The sequence below is a fragment of the Crassostrea angulata genome, chromosome 8 (genome assembly GCF_025612915.1).
Source record: "Crassostrea angulata isolate pt1a10 chromosome 8, ASM2561291v2, whole genome shotgun sequence".
Lineage (NCBI taxonomy): Eukaryota > Metazoa > Mollusca > Bivalvia > Ostreida > Ostreidae > Magallana > Magallana angulata.
In genome coordinates, this window is record NC_069118.1 from 8,803,848 (window position 1) to 8,819,452 (window position 15,605).

The 15,605-nt window shown below is 31.7% G+C and overlaps 1 protein-coding gene across 1 annotated transcript; it reads right to left on the bottom strand.

Moving 5' to 3' along the window:
- Positions 1-8,263: 8,263 nt before the first annotated feature.
- Positions 8,264-14,744, bottom strand: LOC128157732 (uncharacterized). The gene is made up of 6 exons (XM_052820334.1): positions 14,139-14,744; positions 13,059-13,154; positions 11,710-12,487; positions 11,040-11,588; positions 10,359-10,599; positions 8,264-10,243 (listed from the first exon to the last, which is right to left on the bottom strand). Exons 3-6 carry the CDS (start codon positions 12,484-12,486, stop codon positions 9,750-9,752), a joined length of 2,061 nt encoding a protein of 686 aa, XP_052676294.1. The 5' UTR covers position 12,487; positions 13,059-13,154; positions 14,139-14,744; the 3' UTR covers positions 8,264-9,749.
- Between the last annotated feature and the right edge of the window lie 861 nt (positions 14,745-15,605).

The window sequence follows — 15,605 nt, forward strand, 5'->3', positions numbered from 1 at the left end:
CGGGGTTTCATACCTGAGTGATTTTTATCTATTTAAAGGTAGTCACACTTTAAAGAGCTGTATTTTTATTGTTGAATTGAAGGTCAATGCAGTATTATATCTCACGGAAATATTTGAAATATAATTCAAAATGTCTCTGTTACAGTAACACAGTGGGGCGTTAAACGTGTACGTCTAGCTCTACAAGCACGTGCACTGTCGTCTAGGCGACGGCCTGAATACAGCTAGCGACTCTCCTATCGATCGGTTACCTGAGTCTCGTAATGCATCTAAATATAGACAGGGGCACAGTTATGAAACAAACAACAAAAATAAGGTCAAAGAGGTTTATCTATACGAAATGAAAATGTACATATGTATAAAAACATTTGGGAATTTTATGTTGAATTTTTTTTGCGCGCTACATGTATCAGTTAGTGCATTACAAGAAGCCATTTCATAATTTCATAAACGTGCGCACCCCTACAAAAATGGACCGAACTGACAACAATTGTTTCTGCAAATACTGACTATAAATTACGAAAACATTAAATTGAATACTATAGAAGGATTCAAAATTAATTTCTTTACAACTTTGCTTCAATAATGCATTAGAAATGTTTATTCCTTTTTAAGTTATTGACAAGAAACTTTGGACGCCTCTAACTCCCTAATTATAAGGGCCAGCCCCTTTTTCGGTATACCGAATGAAAGGTCTGGGTAAGACCAAGAACTTTTAAAATACATGTTATGACAAATTTTTATCAGGTAGAAAACTAACACGGAAAATACGCGATTTTTTTTGATTTTTTTTCTTACCTTTGTTTCAACATCTATACTACCCCTCTTTTTTGCATTTAAATGATAAATAAAATATACTCGCACAAATTCAATGTATTAGCTTCCAAACCAGCCAATCTTTGAGACTCTGCCAGTTATCGTTAAACCTTAACCCCCTGGACAAAAGAAGTCGTTAAATTTTACTAAAAGGAGAATAACTCAAAACCGGATAGGGATTTTCCTCAACTAAAATATGCAACGACAACATTACGCGCTACGTTATCAGTCCTGAAAATTTCAAAACAATCGGTGAACAAACGAGCGAGATATTAAGGATCAAAGTTGGCGTATAGAAGAAAAAAAATAATAAGAAATTTGAAAATTTTTCAGAATAATAGTAAGGTTTTCCGCTGAGAGCTCAGTTTGTGACTTACCAATTCCCTTATCCATATATTGCATAATTTTAATCACAGCTTATAGGACGAATCTTTAATTTTTACTGGGTGGTAAATTGAAGATAAGGGTCGCTGTGAAAAAAAATTATCATATAAGTACATAGGGGTCTCGATAATTCCGACGCTTTTGTTCCTAAAGTCCAATCAGCCGGATATGTGAGGCGTCTGGATATATTTCTATTATTGTCATACATGATAATTATTTTTTTTATAATGAGTGTTGATATTTTTTTTTTCATATTAAAAGGGAACAATTAGAGCTGTCCTATGAGATTCACTTGTTTAAATACAAGAGACCTTGCATAATATTGTTTTCCATTCAGGAAGTATTAATCAAATTGGTTGTGTCCGAGTGTTAACTATGTTTATTTACGTCACTGTTTTTAACAATCTATTTCTAGACATTTCGATTTTCCCGCAATGCACTTCCGATCAGATAGCGTACCTTCCTTTCTGCTTTTTCCTATACTTCCGGTTTTGACTTTATCGTACAAAGCATTCGTTGTTCACTTCGTTAAACATAAGTTTTTGAAATATTTTTAGAAAACCTTATCTAAAGATCGAAATTCGTGTCTTCCGAATTTTTAATATACATGTGTATAAAAGAGTTATAATGAATTTAAATTGCATTTTATTATTCTAAAATATTAGACATTTTATTAGTTTTACATTCATGTTGCGCATTTATTATTTTTTTAAAAACAACTTGCACATTTTATCCTGATAATTTGTCTTAATATGGAATTCGAATGTATACTAGCGGCGACGTATTAATGTAGAACATGAATGCTCGTTTACTTCTGCTCCTGGTTACCTTTATTTACAAAATGTCTAACGTTTATTAGACTTACGACGAACGTTAATTTTGCGTTCAAAAGGCTATCAACGAATTCAGACTTCAGATAATAACGTCACCATACGTCTGTTACAGCCTTTAGTACGTTTTAGTACTTGGTTACCGACAATGCTCATGCGCTGTAGACATTGTCACAGTGAAATATTAACATGCAGTATTTTTGTGCATTTATATTGATGGACATTTCAAGCCCCTTTGATTATTTCCTATTCAATCCGACTGTTCTAAACCATTTGTCTTTTACAATTATTGTTATAGTGTATGTTATGTATGTCTATGAAGTTATTTTCATGTTTTGAACTTCTTAAAAAATTTAATGACTTTTAAATGTAAACGTGATTTTAAGTACCGAAATGTTATCGATACATTGGAATTACGTTGTTCTTTTTTTTTTGTCTGTTTGGAACTACTCCAGCTATGAAAAGTTACTTTTTTTATCAAATCCGATTTTCTCGGCTTTAAATCCTAAATAGATTATTTGGAATAAATTAATCTCTATTAATCTCCACTTAAACTATTTACTGAAGAACATTTAAAAAAAAAACCCATAAGATCCATCACGGCAACCTAGATGAAGAATATCCCCTTTGCTTGAAGACTAGGCATTCTCGCAATGAACAACTAAATATGCATTTCTTAAAGCTTAAACAAAATTATAACCCTTAATGTCAATTAACAATGTTCTTTATCAAATTAGGCCGGTTGTGTTGATGAGAAATAAACATGCATTGAAGGATACGCTTCGAAAATTCTGACCAATTGTGTAATATCCATGGTTCTCATATAATATTATATGTACTGTTAAATTAACGATTATGTCATAAATAAATGCATTTTGTACCCTCATATATTTTTTTCTTTAAAATGCATTCCAATGAATCTAGACGTTCTGTTGGAGATCAACAAGGTCGATATTAGAGAAACCAGAAATTAGAAAATGCTTTTACACAATTCTGTTCGTGACGTAAAACGAGGAGACACAATCGCGGTTTTTCAAATTACGAAATTAAAAAAACTAATACAATAATTAAAACATATTTAATCAAAAGGATTCATTAGACTTGAAATTCGACCTTGCACATGTTTAGCCTGCATCACTTCTTCTTCATTTTTTTTTTTATAATTTCTGGTGACGGAACGTCTTACAGAAATCTGAGCTGGTTTTTTGTTATCAATTTGATTTACTTTTCATAGATCAATCCCTCTAAACTAATTCTTAACCTTTGTAACTAGCGATTTCTACCAGACATACACTAGGGACATATATAATACAACATTCTTTCTTTTTTCATATTTTTCAAAATACAAAATATGAAGCCATCCTATATACATAATATTCCGATTTCAATTATATCTCATCAATTAAAAATGCATTTGGATAGAACAATGATGTTGTATTTATAAGCATAAATTATTTCATACGTATTTAGGCTAACGTGTTAATATCTGTCGAAAAATATGTATATTTCGAAACATTATTCGCACACATTTACCGAAATCTTTTTTTTTAAATACCAAATACATCATAGATTATTAATTGCTTATTGATATAAACACAATTAATTAATAAACTTGATTATATAAAACAGATAACAACATTGGACCCATATTAGGGACCCTGTTTTGGGGAATTATTCTTAGTGTTTTTTAACAGCAGTCATTGCAATTTCAATTGTTTAAAAAATCCGAACTAAAATGAAAAAAAGGTAAGAAGTTTCAAGTTTCGTCTACTTTAGATAAGTGTTTGTTTATTTAAGTATAATGCATTTGTACAAACATTTCTTTTTCAAAGAGAAGAACCAATCGTTTTGTTTGCAAATGAAATATTATACAGTTTTGCAAAAGTTGTTGAGCATGAGGTTAACAACGTTTTCCAGAAAAACGATAAAACGGTAGTATAATATACAAACAATTTTAAATAAATGATTCATAATTTGATGTGGTAAACAGAAATAATATAATAAGAATGAATGAGGACTTTTTTGTAAATTTAAAATAGCAATCGGGGACTTAATACAGATAAAATGCATTTAGACAAAACCATTCTACAAACATTTTTCTTTCTTTTAAAATAGAAGAAAGTCGTAAACGTATCACCAATCACCTGCCAAGAGGGATGTCCAATATACTGTTCTATGACTAGAAACACAGAATTGAACATCCTATGGGGGATGTTTACAATCATCTACCTGAGGAAGAAAAACACGACACAATTGACAACCATTACGATCAAGCGTGTTCTGCATCTTATCGCGGTAGAGAACCCCCAGCATTTATAGTAGCATACCATGAAGTTCATAAATCAATGATTTATTTAATTCATTTGAAAAGTGGTATCATATTATGTATTAAAAACTATTCGTAGTGGCTTGATTGATTTTATGGTTACTCCTTATCTTATTTTACATTCCCTAAAAATTTTGAGACAGTGATTATTTACTATACAAAGGTATTTAGCAAATTTTAAATTACATTTAAACAAATTTGTCTGCTATATCGTTACTGATTTTTTGAATAAGCAGATTTCATGGCTTTCATCAACTTGAGTTGGACTGTTTACATAATTAATATTTATTGTTTTTCTTTTAAATACTTCATCCAAACTATTTACGTCATTATTGATGGATCTTGTTCAGTATCCCCTTGGCAATCAACGTGCATTTTGTCTTTTTCCCGGCGTTTATTGGCTGATTGTCTTGGTTATAACTTTTTTGTATTTATTAACAATTCATTACCTGGAACAAATCTAACGTTTACATTAATATACCTAAAGGGTAAAATATTTATTCATCATCAATTATTAATTATTCAACCTAAGCATAGTGTAATGTAGCTTACTGACAACAACTGAATGACAATATTGCATTTTTATAAATGATTTGCAAGACATGGAATAGTAGATCTCATTTTCATTAATGAAGTTAAATGTGTGTCACCTTAAACTGATTTGAAGATTTCAGAAGAAAAAATACAAATATCAAAGTTAACCCCTTACACATACATAAAATGAAACAATATGGTTGATGCTTTTTATGTTAAAAAGTTCATTTACAGGATTTTGAAACCTTAAATGAGTAGGGATTTGATAGTTCTAGACTTGTTTAAATAAACTGGATTATTATAATATTTGGACACGTATATCACGCTTGTTTTTTAATGGGCAATTTTTATCCCCATTAAATGTAATAAGGAGGTTGGCATCTGAAATACTAGTAATGTCAATCATCCGAAAACATCTTGGGTATCAAGATTGCGAATTATTTTCATTTATTTTATTTGTGATCTATTTCACATGCCATTGTTTGGAAATATCGAGCCCTAAACAGAAATGATAATTTTCCTGAAATTATTGCTAAAATTTGGCATAGAAATTGATTTTCTCGAGAATTCAAACAAATAATGATAGTTTGAACTATCATTTAGTCATGCTTTCAATACAGTATGAAGTTAAACACATGTAGTTACTATAAAAGTAATATCAAAGTCAAAGTTTCAGGACATTGCTTTACTGATGGTTTCAAATACCAGTGCATAATGAATACAATGTAAAGATTGTTACAAAATTTTGGAGTGATCAAATTATTACGCAAATAAAAAAATAATAGTAATACCATCTTTTCCAAACTTTGCTTACAAAAAGAGATACATTTAATGTCTCATATAAAAAAAGTAGATTTGGCATGAAATAAGGTAATTTTTCTTGACTTTTATGAAATATAAGCTATATATGCCAATATATATTGATAGAAATATCGAAACGTTGTTCCGATATGTTTTTCAGAACAACATGAATATATCAAAAACACAAACTATCTGGAAGTTAAGTCTGCGCCGAAAATTAGAAGGCTAAAGAAACAGTACTCTAAACTATTGAGTTATGAAAATTGTCTATTTTCGTCTTGAAAACCTTCCACCACAAATTAGAATCCCTTACAAAACTCTGTAAATATATATATTTTTTAAAAATAATTTTATTCAATTTGGTTTATTTGTCATTGTGAAATATAAATCTACGAATAGAATTAATATACAATGAAGCGCATTGAAGTTGTAAAATTTTACGTTTGAATGGAATATTCTAAACTATGTATCGAATGTCAATTGTTACATAAGTCACGCCCATTTGTTTTGAAACGAGGAAACCCTACACGAGCATTGGCAAACGACACTAACAATGAAATTGATAAATGAAAAAATAAAACTTTTTAGAGCAACCAGCTAAAAAATATCTCTCCGAGCAAAATGTTGTTGCTTTTATTATTATTTTATCATCATTTTAATTGATGAAAAAAACCTTCTTGAGAACTACACTGCAAACACATGTACTTCGTACACGTTCAACAAAGAAAGAAAAACAACGTCTTATATTTGGATAATTGTCAAAAAATGACATTTTGCGGATCATTAAACTGGTAATTTTCTCTTGCCTCTATTAATGTTTGCCACATAATTCTAAATAAATAATATTTATAGTCAATACCTGTGTAGCCTTGGTTACTTTTTTGTAAATATTTCCTGTTTTTATTATTATGTTCTTTCAAGTCTAAATCAAGATGTCCGTGTAGACGAACGCATAGTTGGATTTAAAAGCAGGCATCAGTTAAAGCAGTATATTTCCAACAAGAAAGCCCACCGATGGGGTATAAAGCTTTGGGTGTTGTCAGACTCTATCACCGGGTAAATGTACAACATTGAATACGGCTGTAACATCTTTTAATACTTTTCTACTGCTCCATTTCACCAATCGAAATAATATTGCTTCTCTGCGACAAGACATTTTTAAAACTTGTATACTTGGTTCACACATTTATAAGTAAACCTCAAATATTAAGATTTTTTTTATATAAAAGAATGATGCGTTTTTTAGACAAGAAATTCTTGCAAGTGATGTTCGATTTCTTGGGTAAAAAGCATGATAACAAGTATTTAACTACATAAATATTATGACACAAACTTTGACTATAAACATACCGTCTTGCAGCAATGTCTTTGCATAGCTTAAAAAACTGCAGTTGTCCGGGTCACGTATAAATCTTACAGCTGTTTAACAGCTTCAAACAGTTCTAGAAAAAAGACGCCATTGAACAGCATTTATTTTGACATTGTCATACTCTTAAAAAAATGTTCACGCAGGTATGAATTCGAAGGACATTAAAACAGATACATTGTGAGTTAATTATATTGTATATATGACAGTCCAGACGAAACAAACAATGAAGCAAATGTTTTTAACTAAAATCATTATCAATCAACCTTACCTTACCTTATCACAAATACGATATTTTTAGTAGATAGGTAAAGTAGTAACTGGCTACTAGTAACTAGCTACGAGAAGTAAGAAAAGCTAGTTACTATTAACTGCCTACGAGATTAAATAAAAGTTGGCTACTAGTAACTGGCTACTAGTAACTGGCTACGAGAAGTAAGAAAATCTAGGTACTAGTAACTGGCTACGAGATGAAAGAAACTTGGCTTCTAGTTTCTAGCTACTGTCCAAGTGAGAAAACATACCTAGAATTTCTCTCTGTGTTCTTAATATGTACATTGCACTTAATTATCATTTTCTCATATTCCTCTCATACTCTCATCGGTAATTGGTGCATTTTGTTTAAAATATCTCTATTTTAGACAATATTGTCTAGTTGACTCAAGTAGCTGTCCTTATAGATTGAAAATATCAAAAAAGTGTTATTAATTATAACAATCTATCATGCCATCCTCTTCATATTACAACAAAATTACTCAGATATCTCTCTTAATGTTGTCAGCTACCAGTGCATTTCGTTTCACTTTATCTGTTTTTAAATAGTAAGAAAAGAACAAGGTACACTTAGGGCCATATTTGGCCTATATTCAGAGGTTAAAAAATTTTGGTCCAAATACTCTCTAGGACATGGGCTTTCTATATATAGTAATATTATCTTTGTATCACTAATAGTTTTTGAGATACCCGGAAAGAAAGATGACATGCAAAATTATGACGTTATGTAACGTTAATGCCCTAAATGGCAATAAAATTCGCTTTCTTCTCAAATATTCAACGAAATAAATTAAATTAAAAACTTTTTAATAAATTGATACCTGGGTGCACATTACACAATTGTGCAGTTTTAACTACAATATAAAACTGTACATGTTTTCATTTGGCTACCCAAGGAGTTAACTATTCACAGTCCAAAGTGTGGGGGGGGGGGGGGTAAAAAAGGACCATAATCAAGAGTTGTATATTGATTCCTTTGACTTTTAAAAACTTGAAATAGATGGGTTTTTTTTAAATATTTATACATTGTATGATTATATAACATTTGCTTGCAAATATTGCAATTTCCTTAGTTGTTAATGTCTGCTGAAGTCCTCACCAAATCCATGGCGCATTTTACAAGAGAACTTAGGACAGATCAATGTACTTTATTTGACGAGTTGGCTTATATTTGCATTGATAAAAGTATCCCATGAACAGTTCTGTATTTGTATCAAAGACCTTATACCGGTATATAATTATTGTTAAATTAAAAAGAGAAACACTTGTATGTATACACATCATATTTGACCTTTATGCACTTAAATACAAAATTTCCTATTACTTAACATTTGTCAATAATATTCAATGGAAGCTGGTGTGAAGTATTGGTTTGAATTATTACATGCAATGATTGTAATCACAATAAAACAAAACTAAAATAAATTGATAGTGTTCTGGACTCCATGGAGGTTTAATTAAAATATTTTTTTCAAAGTATAACACATTGTTCATTTTTACAGTTTGATCTCAAATACAGTGGTACAATGCCCAAAAAAAGGTAATATTGATATGAATTGTTTTGAAAATATTTAACTCTAAAATATCTATAATTTTATAGTAAAGATAAGCTATGTATTTATGAGAGTAGTATACTTCACAAGTTAAAAGACAGACTAGCATATAAATAGTGGGGTAACAGAAAATGAGGTGATCCCAATATTGCATTTCTTCAATACCAGACAATGAGACACAATTATGAACAAAATGTATACAGTGTTTGAAAATACTTTTTGTATACATACAGTATCAACTATTGAAAAGCACGTCCATTATACTTTATACAGCTAGAAATCAGAGAGCATGTCATTACTAAATACGCTTCTAGACAATGTGATTCTGACATCCTTATTTTACACATATATGGTTTTATGTAATGGTTGTCAATATTCATACAATAAATCATTTGATATTGCAACTTTGTCATAAAATGATTTGTTTAAGATCTTAAATTGCAATCAAAATAATTGTAGAAATAAATCAATCAACAATATACTTGCATTTAAGTATGAACTCGCAACAGCAATCTACACATTCAGGTACTTTGTAATCATCACAAATTTTTACAGATATAATTTTATACACTAAATTTCAGAAAAATTCTATCAAACATGTTTTGTACATTTATCATTATCATCTATAGTTGCCTTTTTACTGTACATAATTTAAACTTAAAAACTGATTAAATTTTGACAATAAACTTTAAATAACAGAACAATACATTGTAAATCAATCAAAAAAGAACAGAAAGGCCGATCATTTCAATTCACAATGCCTGTACTAGAAATTGCCTATAGATAGATTACATGTAATGTTAGACAATAGTTCTGAAAAGTTTGAAATTATTATGCATTTATTGACTGATGAGTCACTTTGAAATTCACTCCTCTTCTGTTATGGAACATCTTTCTTCATTTTCTTCCTCACTTTCTGATTCATCAATTGGGAGTGCAGCAGCATCCTCAACAGAACTACACCAATCGCGCACACCACAGACACCACTTTCCTCATGACGAGCAAGACCCAAGAACCAAATCACACTGGTAATATGAGCACACATGCCCACAACTCTTGTACCAACTTTACATTTGCAAAACCAAGATTTGATACTGATATCATCATGTCTTATCCAAAGTAAGTATTTCTTTGCGGAAATGTGTCTACTTTGAATCTTGGCACAGAGGATTCCATCAAAGTCATCACTGATGAAAATTTCATACCTTCCTTCCATAAAATGTTCATATGCATATGACTTTGCCAATCTTATTTGGTACACACCCAAGGTTAACTGGCGTATTTCCTCCTCTGTCAAATGAGGGAAGACTACATCACCGGAGTCCATCTTCTTCCATCTCATGCTCCGCTTCTCTAAACCTTAGAAATATTATTTTCAAATGGACGTTCAATTTATTCTCAACCAATTTTTATAATTGAAAATTCTGCCACAACCTTGTGAGAAAACATAATCAAAATAAAAGATGATGCTCACCACATGTCTCAACATAATCCTTTAACTCATTCACTCCGTTTGCAAGAAATCGCATTTTTGCAGCCATGGCAACATCTTCCTCCTCAATTCCAGTGCTCAAGTCTGGTCTAAACTTGTTGCAGATTGCACTTACTATGCGGACATAATCGCCAATATGTGGTATCTGTGTATTGGGGATGGTCCTGCTCAAATAATTCCATGTCTTGAGCCTGCCATTCACTGACTCGACAACCCATCTAAGCTGTAACACACAACACATACTATGAATATGTATATATATTACACATGCATGCAAGTTAAATATACAGTAACACTCGGTTATAACGAAATCGTAGGGGCAACAAATTCACTCTGTTATATCCGTTAATCGTAATATACGTATAACAATTTTTAAAAAAAATAAGTGCTGGGGACTCAAATAAAAACCTCGTTATATCCAAGAAATCCCTATATGTGTGTTTGATATAAACATGAGTTTTACTGTAGTGCAATGTACATAAAAGGAAAAGTTTGTTATATCTTTATCTTCGGATTCACAACACATCTGCACATGTATATGATACTAACAGTACTAAAACACAGAGATAACATTTTAAGCTTAAAATTTAAAAAAAGTGACCTGCAACAAAATAAACAGATTGAATCAATATTATATTGTAGCATGTTATATTATACAAGTACCTTGGTCACAAATCTGGTTGTATTGGCTTCTTCTGTTAAGTGTTGCTTTGAATGACGAGTCAGAAAGGATGGCATTTCAACATGTATCCCCAAGTCATCTAGCAAAGCTTCTGCGTCTCTGAAACCTCTGTCGACAATAAAAATATCGTCTTCTTCTACCCATTTCCTAATGTCCTCTACATTTGTCTGGATCATGTGACTTAAAATCTTTGCATCAGAATTTTTGGAATCTGCCAGATAGGGACCTAATACAGAAATTATATATCCAGAAGTTGATACAATCATCATAGGTTTAACTAATGGCCGGTGTTTGTGAGTGCTGTAGGAACGACGTGAGAAAGAAAAGTTTCCGCTTTTTTGGAGGTATATATAAGTCCCATCGAGTACAAGAATGACTGGATTATCTGACATGCTGCATAGAAGTTCTTTGGCAAGGGGACGAGTATGGTGATGAATGACATCCTCCCTTGATATGTGAGAGAACCCCAAATGCTTTGGCACAAAATCTTCCATCAAAGCATTTTTCGCAGATATAACAGCACGTCTAACCTGGAAATAGAAAACCCAATTTCAATTAATGTACATTCAATCACGTACGAGTTTTTATTTTTTATGTATGATAAAATAATTAGAAATCTTAAATGTAGTGTCTCACTTAACATGTCCATACCTGCCATTTTTTCATTCCAAATAAGGTTCCAAGTAGTTGATTACTTAAACCACATCTAAGTTTCGTCAACAATAATGCTACACATGTTCTAGTACTTCTGTTCTTGGATGATCTTAAGTTGGTCTCCACCAAATACGTCATCAATTCATCAAACTGATCCTTTGTAACACCTGTTAGATTGTAGTAATCTTCATTTTCCATTCCATGTGGATCATCAAAATTCAGTCTCTTGTTCTGATTTTGGATTGCTACCTCCCTGGTTTGTTTTAAAACTCCAACAATAGTGGTCCTGTTGACATTGGAGACAGAACTTGTTTGTTTCAACAGATGCAATGCCTCAGTGTTGAGATCTCCATCAGATATATGTTTAGGACAGCATCTAGAACCAGGTGGAACAAATGTTTCTTTTTGGATGAATACATTTACACGAGTGTTTTCAGGAACAACAACAAGCTTTGGCCCTGGCTTTTTACATATTACACAGTTAGCATGACTTGTAGAAGTACCTGGAATGGACAGTGTTACTGAAGGAGGGCTCTTCATACTCTGCTTTGATAATGTTTTCTGTATTTTGTTTGGCTCAGGGCTGTTGCAAATAGAATCTCTTGTCGATTTTGTTTCACACATGTGACGACATTTTCTACACAGCATGCTGTCATCAGAAATATCCATACGGAGTCTTCTCTTGATGAAGTCTGCATGCTCCTTCTTTATCCTGTATCTGTCCTGTTGTGATGTTCTTTTGGAGCACAGCAAGCAGGGGTAGAACTTAGGCATTCTAAAAATATATTAAAAAGTCATTAAACACACACAGTCACATTATTGTACAAGTATAATAATGCTACATTATGACAGATGTACATTTAATATCTGTAATGATGAAAGAACTTTCTGTAGAAATTTTTTAAAGAAATTCAATTTAATATCTTTAAGGTTACTCCACACCCAGTGACCCGTACTTTTTTAGAAGTGCATTCAACATGCAAATTCAACATATTGTTCTAAATAAAATATCAATCGGTTCAAGTGTATTCCTTGACAGTTCCAAAGATTAGTCATCCGACTGCCAATCCTTTGGACCCCAAGATATTGGGTTCTAGTTCAGCAGGAACTAATATTTTCATTGACTTGCGCAAAATTTTTAAATTTCATATCCCCCCCTCCAAAAATGATTTTTTCTTTCATTATTAAGTTGTACGCGTATTAGAATAGACCATATCTTTGCATTATGATTATACATTGGTTTATGTTGCTTTATTAACATTTATCAAGCTGCATGGAGGAACCTAAACATCACAATCAAATCTTGCAAGGATTGCAGGTATTAAATTATTAATATTTTATCGTACCTCTGTTAATTGCTATTTCTTCATCATCACTATGGAAATAAACTTAATTTGATCTCTGAACACTGGCAAAGTTCCACAAACATGAACATCTGATTTCTGTAGAATGTAGAAAAATGTATTATTACTTACATGGCTTCAAACATCTGTTCATATTTATTAGCATTTACATTTTCAGTTAAAATGTGATTATATTGTAATTATAGATTATATGTGGCAAAAGTGAAGATAACAATTTTTTTTATTTTGATTTTTTTATTCTATACCTATGAAAAATCCTGAGGATGAGCATGCATACGATGGAATCAAACGTGAAAAATTATTTTTTAAAAATCGCTACAAATACCTTTTATATCAGAAAACTAACAGAAAGGAACCAGTTACATGTAACATTTACCAAGTTATTGCTTTCCAAAAAAAAACCGTTCAGAACCATCACCTGTTGTTTGGTATAAAAATGCATGAACATTCAGGAGATACAAAGATTCATTCATCCAGGGAAAACCATATTTCCCTTGGGCATTGCCCTTTAGAAATATGATTTTCCCTGGATAAAAAAATCTCTGTATCTCCCTCACAATCATGCGGTAACTGTAGTATTAATATCGATAGTACGCATCTGTAGATTGTCATATTGCAAATTCTGGTCAAAGTTACATGTAATAGTCTTGATTTGGCTACTGCATATGTGGTTGGGCAGTTTCCCTTATGCCTAGCAGAAACATGCCACATATGCTTAATACGTGCTTTCACTCCTGATAGTTTTGCATGAATATATTCATGTATTCAATAAAAAATAGCATCACTGGGCCTACAGAAAAAAAATATTTTTATCATATTTCCAAAATCAGATAGGCCTTTTACGTGAAAGCGAAGATGTTATCTATATCTCTGGTGAAAGGGACATGAAAAATGACATATCTTTATACAGTGGCAACTAGTTTGTTTGTTTTAATCCCTATCTCCACAACACACGCCAAAAAATTAGCGGCGTCTGGTCAGGGTTCCAAGTCAGAGGAATCTCGTATTAACATGCATTTTGTTGCTTTCATTTTTTTCACAAGATCGCCAATCAATCCTTACCTAATACAATCCCACTGTGGTACACCAGTTGCGTTGAATATGTCTACGTATCGTATAGTTCCTTCAATCACTACACCATTATTCATTTAATCTATTCATTGCGATTGTCGAACTTGTCGTCTGGTACGCTACGACAGAAACCGCCGAACGAAATTAAAAATTCCGAATTACAATGATTACGATTTTGCATTTATTTAATCAAATAACGTTATATTTTTAAAATTTGGATTACTGCTACATTTGTACTTGAAATGCAGCGATTGTAGATCCAATGGTACATAACTTGGCGATTTTTCATTAAAAATGTAAGCCATGGGACTTGTTCCGGAAATGACAAAAGTTTAAATTTCACTATGAGCACAGCGAACGCGATTTACGAAATATGTTTTTTTCGACTTGTCATTGCAATAGCTTTGACATATACAAGTATTATCTATCGCGTTGCCTGTGCACATATCAAAATATTTACATACGTGTGTATAAATTCGTAGTTTTTTGCCAAAAAGTGAAATCCGGGTTAAGTTTGGAATTTATAATTTGGATATGTGACGTTTTGGCGCCATTTCCCATGCATGTTTCAAGCACGGGGGTTGTCCAAAATTAACTTCGGGGGATGATGACAGTTTAGCTGCTGCTTCATTTTTTATGATTTTTATAGGCCAAAATGATATACTAAGTGTACCTTGTTCTTTGTTCATGCAACTCAAGTAGCCGTACATGAAGATTAAAGACATTTTCAAGGGTTGTTAATATTAACATTCCTTCAAGTCATCCACATAATATTACGACACAATTACTCAGATATCTTTCTTTATGTAGTCAGCTACTAGTGCTTTTTGTTACAAATATCTTTATTTTTTGGCGGTTTTGTCAATATATTTCAAGTAACTGTATATACAAATTGAAGATATATGCCAAACATGCTTATATTAATTTTCCTTCAAGTCATCCACATAATATTACGACACAATTACTCAGATATCTGTCTTTTTGTAGTCAGGCACTATTGCATTTTGTTAAAAATATCTTTATTTTTTGGCAGTTTTGTCAATATTTCTCAAGCAGCTGTATTAGAGATTGAAGATAAATGCCAGTCTGACTAATATCAACATTCTGTCAACTCATCCACATAATATTACGACACAATTACTCAGTTATCTCTCTTTATGTGGTCAGCTTGTAGTACATTTTGTTACAAATATCTATTTTTTGGCGGTTTTGCCAATATATCTTAAGTGGCTGTATATATAAATTGAAGATATCTACAAATGTGGTCAATTTGAACATTCTATAAGGTCACCTACATGATATTATGACACAATTACTCAGATATCTCTTTAAATCTCGGGAGCCACTAGTACATTTTGTTACAAATATCTTTATTTTTTAGGGTTTTGTCAACACATCTCAAGTAACTGTATATATAGATTGATGATATGTACTAGTCTTGCTTATTTAAACATTCGT

Bases quoted from the DNA above. Each gene is read 5' to 3' on its own strand.
- LOC128157732 (XM_052820334.1), bottom strand. From the start codon at position 12,486: ATGCCTAAGTTCTACCCCTGCTTGCTGTGCTCCAAAAGAACATCACAA. The intron at 10,600-11,039 runs GTACTTGTATAA...TGTGTGTTACAG, and splicing joins CAACCAGATTTGTGACCAAG to CTTAGATGGGTTGTCGAGTC. The intron at 10,244-10,358 runs GTGAGCATCATC...AATATTTCTAAG, and splicing joins GGATTATGTTGAGACATGTG to GTTTAGAGAAGCGGAGCATG.